At 43.7% G+C, this 11,419-nt stretch overlaps 1 protein-coding gene across 1 annotated transcript; it reads right to left on the bottom strand.

The window, feature by feature from the left end:
• Positions 1-331: 331 nt before the first annotated feature.
• LOC124695790 (zinc finger protein ZAT4-like) lies at positions 332-1,528 on the bottom strand. Its single transcript, XM_047228606.1, has one exon. The coding sequence runs from the start codon at positions 1,526-1,528 to the stop codon at positions 332-334; it is 1,197 nt and encodes a 398-aa protein (XP_047084562.1).
• Between the last annotated feature and the right edge of the window lie 9,891 nt (positions 1,529-11,419).

Here is an 11,419-nt window from a genome sequence, read left to right as displayed (position 1 = left end):
CTAGATACAGATGAAGCGGATAAACAAATACTAGCAAGATTACTGAACTCAAGTGAGCTAGGCGATGCTAAACTAATGATAACTGAAAGCAATTTATTGAATGAACTCAGGTTCTTCGTATGCTTATTTACACTCTGCAAAAAGAAGCCAAAAACGATCCTACAGAAAAGAATAGAACTATAGAATTGGTTGAAAGTTTGTTGAACCCGAGAAGATAGCAGCTGTTGTTTATTTCCCCAAGATCAACCATAACCTGAAACTCCAAAGAATGAATCGAATCTGAATCTGTACATACCCAGTGAGATCAAAATTTGGTTGGTCCGGCACTGATTTAATCCTCGGCTCCTGGAGCTGGCAGATTGAGATCAAGAAACCTGGCCGCGATCAAGGACTGCTCCGTGTCGGCAATGACAGCGTCGGCGTGGTTGCGGTCGTAGAGCTCACCGGCTATCGAGTGAGATCGCTTGTGCCCTCCGAGCGCCTGCCCCGAGCCGAACACCTTGAAGCAGATCGGGCACTCGAACTTGATCGCCTTCTTTGCCTTCACGGCAGCCACCGCTCCATAAGCGTCGTCGGCATCCGGCGTCGAGGGCGTGCTGAACGAGGCTGTAGTCTCGACGCTGGGCTCCGGCTGATCGAGCAAGACCTTGGTAGTGCAGCAGTTGCTGTTGATGCGCTTGTGGCTGGCGCGGTGGCCGCCCAGCGCTTGGTAGGACTGGAACGCCCTGCCGCACCCGGGGCACTCGTACCGGCCACGCTTCTCGCCGCTGGCGTAGGCAGAAGAGGCGGCCTTCCTCTTCTTGCCATGCTTTGCGATCTCGGCGTCGGCGTATCGGAGAAGGGCCGAGTTGTCGTCGGAGCCGGCGGAGTCGTGGTAGAAGCCATTCCTGGCCTTCTTCGTGCTGCCCTTTTCCTCTTTGCCCCACAGGCCGCCGGTGTCGCGCGACAGCATGATGAGGCACATCGCGACGTCCTCCGGCTCCTTGTCGAACACTTCGCGTGGCGGCGGGAGCGCCGGCACGCGCATCGAGCGCCGTCTCCGCCTGGGCGCCGGCCCCGCCATCACTACCGCCGCCTCAGTACGGATCAGCATGTCCTCCGCCTCCGGCCCCTCCACTCTGACGTCTTCGTCGTCAGAATAACCGCCATTGGCCGGTGCATGGCTGCGCACGTGGCCGAACACCGGTCGGCATGGCGACAGCTCCTGGTCATATTCGTCATCGTCGACGTCGTCAGCACCTGGGGACCTTGAGAGCCGGCGCGTCTTCTTGGGGTTCTCCCTCAGCCCATACCCGGCGCCACCCGCTCCCACGATAGAGGGACGAGCGGCGCCGTCCTGTATCCAGCGCCGCTCGTCGTCCTCGTCAGAATCGGTGGTTTCTTCGTCTGCCGCCGCCGCCGCCGCCACCTCGGCGAGCGCGTGGGAGCGCATGTGGCCGCCGAGTGATCGGCCGCAGGGGAAGCCCTTCCCGCAGACCTTACAGCTGTGCCGTGTGGAGCTAGTAGTGAGCACGACCACATCGTCCATGGCGGATCGATCGACCAAGAAACGAATCAGCCAGCTCAATCCCTCCTGATTTGAAGATGGGTGAAGGAAGAAGCGATCGATCGATCGATCACGGATCGCCAAGAGTAGTATGTGTATGTATGTCTAGTGTGTGAAGTGGGTGGATGAAGAAGCGGTCAAGCTTAGCTGGGAGAGGGGAAGGGAAGATCCATGGCCCAATGAGCTTGAAGCAAGGGGAGCTAAAGTAGTAAGCAGTAGATGGGAGGAGAGGAGAGGAGGAGGTTATGCGATGGATGGGTGGTGCGGTTGGGGAGGAGAAATCGGAATGCATGCAATGCAAGCAAGCAAAGTTAGCAAACTGACAGGAGAGAGAAACCAAATCGATCGTCCCTTCCTTAATACTGGGTCACTGACACGCTTGGGACGGGAAACCAGGTACGGCCCGGCCCGGCCCGTTTTCTCCCCTTCCTTAAATTTGGGAAATTCTTCTTCCACAAACGCAAGAAATGAATTTCGGAGTCATTAAGCAGCAAACATAAATTCAAGGCGATTCGCCATCGGTCGTAACGTCAATTGTACTTAAGCAATGCACATACATTGAATCATTGATGATGTCCCCTTTTAAGGTTCCAAAAGGTGTTGTTAAAAGATACTCCCTCCCTCCCTCCGTTTTAATGAATAAGATTTCTAATTTAAAAGGTCAAGCCAAGTAAAATTTAACTAAACTTTAAAAAAACCTATCAAAAAATATGCATACGAAAATATAGTTCATGATGTATCTAATGATACTAATTTTAATGTTAAGGATTTTTTATTAAAAATTGGCCAAACTTTATATGATTTGAATTTTCAAAAATAATATAAACTTATTCATTGAAACAAAGGTAGTATGATTTCTTTAGAGCTAGATTATTATGGCAAGAAAATAAAAGGGTTATAAAGCATCACTTGGTACGTTGGTCCGAGCCTGTGCTAGCCAAGAGGCCACCATGGATTAGGAGTAACTAATATAGATATTAAGAACATTAGACTTTTTGTCAATTAATATCATATATATTTATAGTAACAAATAGTAAATGGCAGAGATATATGGGGCAGACTTCAGCGATTACAAAAGAAAATCTAAAAGAAACAAACAATTGTTTAAAGTCTTCAAACTCTTTTTTATTCAATAACATAATTTTATACTTTTCTGAAGGCAACCGAAATAGATAGTAAACATCGAATTGTAAATACCAAGGAAGGTTCTCCCATACATCGGCAAGAGTACCAACACCATCGCGTCAGCGAAAACAACCAACTAGCCTAGTCGACATTAGTAAACACACCACTCCTAATGTTAGGAGCCGAGAGTACGAATCACCAACAACCGGGACACACATTTCAAGCACAATTCTCCACGTGAAAATCATGAGAAAAGATCCAAAATCGGTATGCCAAAGCTAGATGAAATCCATACTTAGAGAATTGTAATCTTCCAACACCAACATTGACGTTGGGAGGAGATCTCGTTGTAGAATGAAGAGTGACGTTGGCATACCCATTCGGGTACCCACGGTTACCATACCTGGTGCGATCCAACTGGAGGCCCACGAGGCCCAAATTTTTTTGGGAGTGGCTAAAGGAACCAAAGCCTAGGAAACCTGGCGTGCGGGACAAGGACAGGTGCCAATCAAAAAAATCTTAGAGTCCTTCTTCTCTTCTGTAACCGACCCGAACGGTGCACTCGAGACCTAGCCTCCTTTATAAAGGGCTAGGAGGGGCCGTCGGGGAGGACAATCATAATCACCACGCATTTTGAAACCCTAGCTACACACACCGCAAAGCGATCTGCATCGCCATAGCTATCAAGGCACCTTGTAATCTCTCTATCGACAAGCAACACGTAGGGTTTTCCCTCTGGGGCCTGAAGTTGGGTACATCGTGTCCCCTATGTTGCTTGTACGCCGACGAAACCACCAACACGCTCTCTTTCGTAAAACCCAAGTCCATCATCCATGGGCATTGTCGTGGTAACCCACGTCAATTGGCGTCGTCTGTGGAAACACGTGTGCTAGAGTTATGGCTTTTGTGGCTCTAACCTCTACGATCTACGAGTCAACATTTCCAGAGGAATCGATCTGCTTATGATCTTTCACCTTCGTGTCGTACTCGTGACCCAACGCTCGGCCTTGCGCTCCATCCATGAAGGAATCGATTGGGCACTTGAAGACATGTGTTTCCGTGCCAGCTCGGTGGCACCCTCCGCCTCCCAAATCCGATCCTCTACTCTAGGGGAATCGACATCATCATTGACCATCCATGTGTATCATTGATGCATGTAAAATGCACACATGGATGAACTTTGTCCTTTATCATATTGAATTCCCACATATTTGTAACATATATGATGATAATACCATGCTTTACATTGATTTATGGGGATTTATCAATGATCCCCTTTATTTGGTTTATAACTCCGCAGAACAGGAATTTCCTGTTTTGTGTATTTTTCACTTTCAGAGACCTATACGGAGTCAAATTGACATGAAATTTTTGGAGCGTCATTATTTCATCGGGAGAAGCACCGTGGGACCTAAAAGAACACCTGGATGGGCCTGAGGCCCAAAAGAGACCAGGTGGCCCGCCCAGACATGTAGGGCGTGCTACCTAGGCTCTTTCAGTCGATCGTCCAAATCACTTGATTCTTTCGCCCACCGACGTATTTTGACCTAAAAATCACTATACATATGGTCCCGAAGAGTTCTCGGGAGGAGAGCATCGCAGAAGATAGAAACACGGTAGAGGCTACATCGGCGAAGATTGGAGGGGGAAACTCTGTCGGGATCACCGCCGGAGGGATCTCCACCTTCTCCAACATCTTCATCATCATCACTACCTCTGGACTACGGGTTTGTGGCAGTAGCTTGATCTATTTCTCTCTTGTTCTCATAGTTCTTAGTGCCATATGAGCTGCCCTACATGATTATGGCCATATTTGTAATACCTATGTGGTGGATCCTTATTCTATGAGATTGTGCTATGAGATCTCATCATACTATGTGCAAGATGTATTGATAGATGCATATTATGTACCTCGTTTTTAAGTATTTGCTCTGATCCAACTTATATGCAAGAGCGTGTGTGGGGTGATGTGTGTATTAGATGGAGTAGCATGGTTTTAGTGATTGAATAGTGACAACAAATTCATGATCTATTATCGTTTTGACTTTTTCTTTTGCTACCTCACTAGGGATAAAGTAAATGCATGTGCTATGTTCGTCACATGACAAAAGTAGCATATTTGATATTCAAAGATCATGTCAAAGTATTTATGACTATGCTCTGTTAATTCTTAATACAATATTGCATGGAGTTTTCTCTTTCTTGTGGAGTAGAAGAGAGATGTGTTGCATCATCTATATGTTAGGACGTGATGCCCATATGATTGCGTATCTTTCACATGTTATTATTTGCATCGTCGTATCTCATTGATGAATTGTTATTGTCCACTAGAGAGAATAGTCAAGTGAACCCATGAAGCCCGGTCTCACTTTAGCTCATTTTGTCCGTCTCGAAAATTCCGAAGTGTGGCCCATTACCTTGCCCTTTTTTAGTCCCATAGCTCCTAGAAAGTCAAAAACACTAAAAAGTGGCGTTTCCTACCAAATAGAATTAGAACCGGAGGAGAGGGGATTGTTTATAAAATTCCCTAAAACATCATAAAACATGGGAATAACATTATATAAGATAAAAATATGTGGTAATATATATGTTGAAATAAAGTGCAAAGTTCATGTATGCATTTTACATGCATCACCGACATACAACGAGAGTCAAGATATGAATTATCTAGTTTGTGTTCTTAGTTAATACTAGAGGTGGTGGAACCAATGATACGTCTCAAACGTATCTATAATTTCTTATGTTCCATGCTACTTTTATGATGATACTCACATGTTTTATACACATTATATGTCATTATTATGCATTTTCTGGCACTAACCTATTGACGAGATGCCGAAGAGCCGTTGTCGTTTTCTGCTGTTTTTGGTTTCGTAAATCCTAGTAAGGAAATATTCTCGGAATTGGACGAAATCAACGCCCAGGGGCCTATTTTTACACGAAGCTTCCAGAAGACCGGAGGGGAGACGAAGTGGGGCCACGGGGCGCCGCCACACTAGGGCGGCGAGGCCTAGAGGGGGCCCGCGCGACCCTAGTGTGTGGGGCCCCCGTGACTCTCCCGACTCCGCCCTTCCGCCTACTTAAAGACTCCGTCGCGAAACCCCCAGTACCGAGAGCCACGATACGGAAAACCTTACAGAGACGCCGCCGCCGCCAATCCCATCTCGGGGGATTCAGGAGATCGCCTCCGGCACCCTGCCGGAGAGGGGAATCATCTCCCGGAGGTCTCTTCATCGCCATGATCGCCTCCGGATCGATGTGTGAGTAGTCCACCCCTGGACTATGGGTCCATAGCAGTAGCTAGATGGTTGTCTTCTCCTCATTGTGCTATCATGTTAGATCTTGTGAGCTGCCTATCATGATCAAGATCATCTATTTTGTAATCCTACATGTTGTGTTTGTTGGGATCCGATGAATATTGAATACTATGCCAAGTTGATTATCAATCTATCATATATGTTATTTATGTTCTTGCATGCTCTCCGTTGCTAGTAGAGGCTCGGCCAAGTTGATACTTGTGACTCCAAGAGGGAGTATTTATGCTCGATAGTGGGTTCATGCCTCCATTAAATCTGGGACAGTGACAGAAAGTTCTAAGGTTGTGGATGTGCTGTTGTTACTAGGGATAAAACATCGATGCTTTGTCTAAGGATATTTGTGTTGATTACATTACGCACCATACTTAATGCAATTGTCTGTTGTTTACAACTTAATACCTGGAAGGGGTTCGGATGATAACCTCGAAGGTGGACTTTTTAGGCATAGATGCATGTCGGATAGCGGTCTATGTACTTTGTCGTAATGCCCTGATTAAATCTCATAGTACTCATCATGATATATGTATGTGCATTGTTATGCCTTCTTTATTTGTCAATTTCCCAACCTGTAATTTTTTCACCCAACATCTGCTATCTTATGGGAGAGACACCGCTAGTGAACTGTGGACCCCGGTCCTATTCTTTACATCTGAAATACAATCTACTGCAATTGTTCTTTACTGTTCTTCGCAAACAAACATCATCAACCACAATATACATCTAATCCTTTGTTTACAGCAAGCCGGTGAGATTGACAACCTCACTGTTATGTTGGGGCAAAGTTCTGTGATTGTGTTGTGCAGGTTCCACGTTGGCGCCGGAATCCCTGGTGTTGTGCCGCACTACACTCCGCCCCCAACAACCTTCAACGTGCTTCTTGGCTCCTCCTGGTTCGATAAACCTTGGTTTCTTTCTGAGGGAAAACTTGCTGCTGTGCGCATCACACCTTCATCTTGGGGTTCCCAACGGACGTGTCATCTACGCGCATCAAGACTGTTTTCTGGCGCCGTTGCCGGGGAACTGAAGAAAAGCTACACCACAAAGATTTCTAACTCCCACGTCAACTACACGCTAGACTGTTTTCTGGCGCCGTTGTCGGGGAGATCAAGACAAGCTGCAAGGGAGTCTCCACTTCCAATCTCTTTACTTTGTTTTTGTCTTGCTTTATTTTATTTACTGCTTTGTTTGCTGCATTATATCAAAACACAAAAAAATTAGTTGCTAGTTTTACTTTATTTACTGTCTTGTTCTCCATATTAAAAACACAAAAAAATTAGTTACTTGCATTTAGTTTATTTTATTATCATGTCTATCTTTGTACCTGTTACTTCTTCACCTGAGGAATTAATCTTTACTTTTAAACAAGGGGATGAGGAGAGTTTTAAAGATGCTTGGTCTAGAATTTTTGATTCTTATCGTAAAGCTGAACCTCAAATGACTCTAAGTTTGCTCCTTAGTAACTTTTATTTTGGGCTTATGATTCGCTATAGATATGCCTTGGATGCTGTAGTGGGAGGAGATTTCCTTCATTGCAATGGGGATCAAGCTTTTAATGCCATAAAAAAATTGGTTGCATCACATAGTTCAGCTAATAACTTTGATTCAGCTCTTATTAGCATTTATAATAGATTAAACACTCTTGAGACAAGTGCATCTTGCTTGAAAGAAAACTATAGTTATGTTCGTAACCGTCTTGATCAAGTTTTGGTGAACTCTGAACCTTCAATATGGGACCCTACTATTAAAGTTGTTATAGGTGGTGAAAATTTTCATGCCAATTGTGATATTATGTCTGAATTTTGCTTTATGCCTAAGAGTATTTATGAATCTTTGACACTTTGGGGACTCGTTGAAGGGGGAGAAGGAATAACTCTTATTGATAACTCTGTCATAACTCCTAAGGGAATAGCCGAGGGTGTGCATACAACCATTCTTGGAAGAACAATATCCACTGATTATCTTGTTATTGATTGTGTAGGAACAGGACAAATCACACTTGGAAGATCCCTGCTGAAACTATTGGGGGCAGTCATAAATGTGGGAGAAGGCACCCTAAAATTCACCTCTACGCCAGGAGGTAGACATGTATTCCCTAAACCAAAGAGTAAGAAAAATAATAAGAAGGGTATGCATAAAGCCCGAGGTAATGTTGATGCTTCATCTCTTGATAATACTTGATACACACTTTCTGCGCCTAGCTGAAAGGCGTTAAAGAAAAGCGCTTATGGGAGACAACCCATTATTTTACTTCTGCACTTTATTTTATATTTGAGTCTTGGAAGTTGTTTACTACTGTAGCAACCTCTCCTTATCTTTATTTTAATGCATTGTTGTGCCAAGTAAAGTCTTTGATAGTAAAGCCAATACTAGATTTGGATTACTGCGCAGGAACAGATTTCTTGCTGTCACGAATTTGAGCAGTAGTCTCTGTAGAAATATCAAAAAAATCTGCCAATTTACGTGCGTGATCCTCAGATATGTACGCAACTTTCAATTAATTTGGGAATTTTCATCTGAGCAAATCTGGTGCCACTTTAAAATTCGTCTTTAAGAACTATTCTGTTTTGACAGATTCTGCCTTTTATTTCGCATTGCCTGTTTTGCTATGTTTGATGGATTTCTTTGTTCCATTAACTTTCAGTAGCTTTGTGCAATGTCCAGAAGTGTTAAGAATGATTATGTCACCTCTGAATATATGAATTATGCACTCGACCCTCTAATGAGTTTGTTTTGAGTTTGGTGTGGAGGAAGTTTTCAAGGGTCAAGAGAGGAGGATGATACAATATGATCAAGAAGAGTGAAAAGTCAAAGCTTGGGGATGCCCCCGTGGTTCATCCCTGCATATTTTAAGAAGACTCAAGCGTCTAAGCTTGGGGATGCCCAAGGCATCCCTTCTTCATCGACAACTTATCAGGTTCCTCTAGTGAAACTATATTTTTATTTCGTCACATCTTATGTGCTTTACTTGGAGCGTCTGTTTGTTTTTGTTTTTGTTTTTGCTTGAATAAATTCGCATCCTAGCATTCTTTGTTTGGGAGAGAGACACGCTCCGCTGTTTCGTAGGAAAACATATGTTCTTAGCTTCATCTTTAATGTTCATTGCGAAAGTTGAACTACTTCATTCATTGCTATATGGTTGGAAACGGAAAATGCCGCGTGTGGTAAATGGTTTAATGTCTTGAATAATGTGATACTTGGCAATTGTTGTGCTCATATAGATCTTGTTTAAGCTCTTGCATCATGTACCTTGTATTCATTAATGAATAACTACATAGAGCTTGTTAAAATTTGGTTTGCATGATTGATCTCTAGAGTCTAGATATTTTCTGGTTGAGGTGTTTGAACAACAAGGAGACAATGTAAAGTCTTATAATAGTTACAATATGTTCATATGTGAGCTTTGCTGCACCTTTTATACTTGAGTTTGCTTCAAACAACCTTGGTAGCCTAGCCTTGTATTGAGAGGAATTCTTCTCGTGCATCCAAATCCTTGAGCCAATAACTATGCCATTTGTGTCCACCATACCTACCTACCACATGGTATTTCTCCGCCATTCCAAAGTAAATTACTTGAGTGCTACCTTTAAAATTTCTATTCTTTACCTTTGCAATATATAGCTCATGGGACAAATAGCTTAAAAACTATCGTGGTGAAGAATATGTACTTATGTGTCTTATTTCTTAATAAGTTGCTTGTTGAGCGGTAACCATGTTTTCTGGGGACGCCATCAACTCTTTTACCTTTGTTGAATATCATGTGAGTTGCTATGCATGTTCGTCTTGTCTGAAGTAAGGGCGGTTCTCACAATCAAATGGTTTGAGTATGCATACTCGTTAGAGAAGAACATTGGGCCGCTAACTAAAGCCATGATTCATGGTGGAAGTTTCGGTGTGGACAGCTAATCCTCAATCTCTTATGAGAATATTAACTGTTGTTGAATGCTTATGCATTAAAGAGGAGTCCATTATCTCGTTGTCTATGTTGTCCCGGTATGGATGTCTAAGTTGAGAATAATCAAAAGCGAGAAATCCAATACGAGCTTTCTCCTTAGACCTTTGTACAAGCAGCATAGAGGTACCCCTTTGTGACACTTGGTTGAAACATATGCTATGCAATGATAATCAGTGTTAATCCAAGCTAATTAGGACAAGGTGCGAGCACTATTGGTATACTATGCATGAGGCTTGCAACTTATAAGATGTCTTATACATAACACATATGCTTTATTACTACCGTTGACAAAATTGTTTCTTGTTTTCAAAATGAAAAGCTCTAGCACAAATATAGTAATCAATGCTTCCCTCTGCGAAGGGCCTATCTTTTACTTTATTGTTGAGTCGGTTGCCTATTCTTTCTATCCCGAAGCAAACACTTGTACCAACTCGTGTGCATTGATTCTTACATGTTTACTTATTGCACTTGTTATATTGCTTTGTGTTGACAATTATCCATGAGATAAATATGTTGAAGTTGAAAGCAACCGCTGAAACTTTATCTTCCTTTGTGTTGCTTCAATGCTTTTACTTCGAATTTATTGCTTTATGAGTAACTCTTATGCAAGTATTATTGATGCTTGTCTTGAAAGTAATATTCATGAAAAGTCTTTGCTATATGATTCACTAGTTTACTCATTATCTTCATCATTGCTTCGAATCGCTGCATTCATTTCATATGCTTTACAATAGTATGATCAAGATTATGATAGCATGTCACTTCAGAAATTATCTTTGTTATCGTTTACCTACTCGAGGGCGAGTAGGACTAAGCTTGGGGATGCTTGATACGTCTCAAACGTATCTATAATTTCTTATGTTCCATGCTACTTTTATGATGATACTCACATGTTTTATACACATTATATGTCATTATTATGCATTTTCCAGGCACTAACCTATTGACGAGATGCCGAAGAGCCGATTCTTTGTTTCTACGTTGTTTTTGGTTTCAGAAATCCTAGTAAGGAAATATTCTCGGAATTGGACGAAATCAACGCCCGGGGGCCTATTTTTACACGAAGCTTCCAGAAGACCGGAGGGGAGACGAAGTGGGGCCACGGGGCGCCGCCACACTAGGGCGGCGCGGCCTAGAGGGGGCCGCGCGGCCCTAGCGTGTGGGGCCCCCGTGACTCTCCCGACTCCGCCCTTCCGCCTACTTAAAGCCTCCGTCGCGAAACCCCCAGTACCGAGAGCCACGATACGGAAAACCTTACGGAGACGCCGCCGCCGCCAATCCCATCTCGGGGATTCAGGGAGATCGCCTCCGGCACCCTGCCGGAGAGGGGAATCATCTCCCGGAGGTCTCTTCATAGCCATGATCGCCTCCGGATCGATGTGTGAGTAGTCCACCCCTGGACTATGGGTCCATAGCAGTAGCTAGATGGTTGTCTTCTCCTCATTGTGCTATCATGTTAGATCTTGTGAGCTGCCTATC

This window comes from Lolium rigidum, chromosome 3 (assembly GCF_022539505.1).
Source record: "Lolium rigidum isolate FL_2022 chromosome 3, APGP_CSIRO_Lrig_0.1, whole genome shotgun sequence".
Lineage (NCBI taxonomy): Eukaryota > Viridiplantae > Streptophyta > Magnoliopsida > Poales > Poaceae > Lolium > Lolium rigidum.
The sequence above is the reverse complement of the archived record's forward strand: the minus strand, read 5'-3'. Positions and strand labels throughout refer to the sequence as shown.

What these genes read in the sequence shown, in the direction of transcription:
- LOC124695790 (XM_047228606.1), bottom strand. Translation starts at nt 1,528, where the DNA reads ATGGACGATGTGGTCGTGCTCACTACTAGCTCCACACGGCACAGCTGT.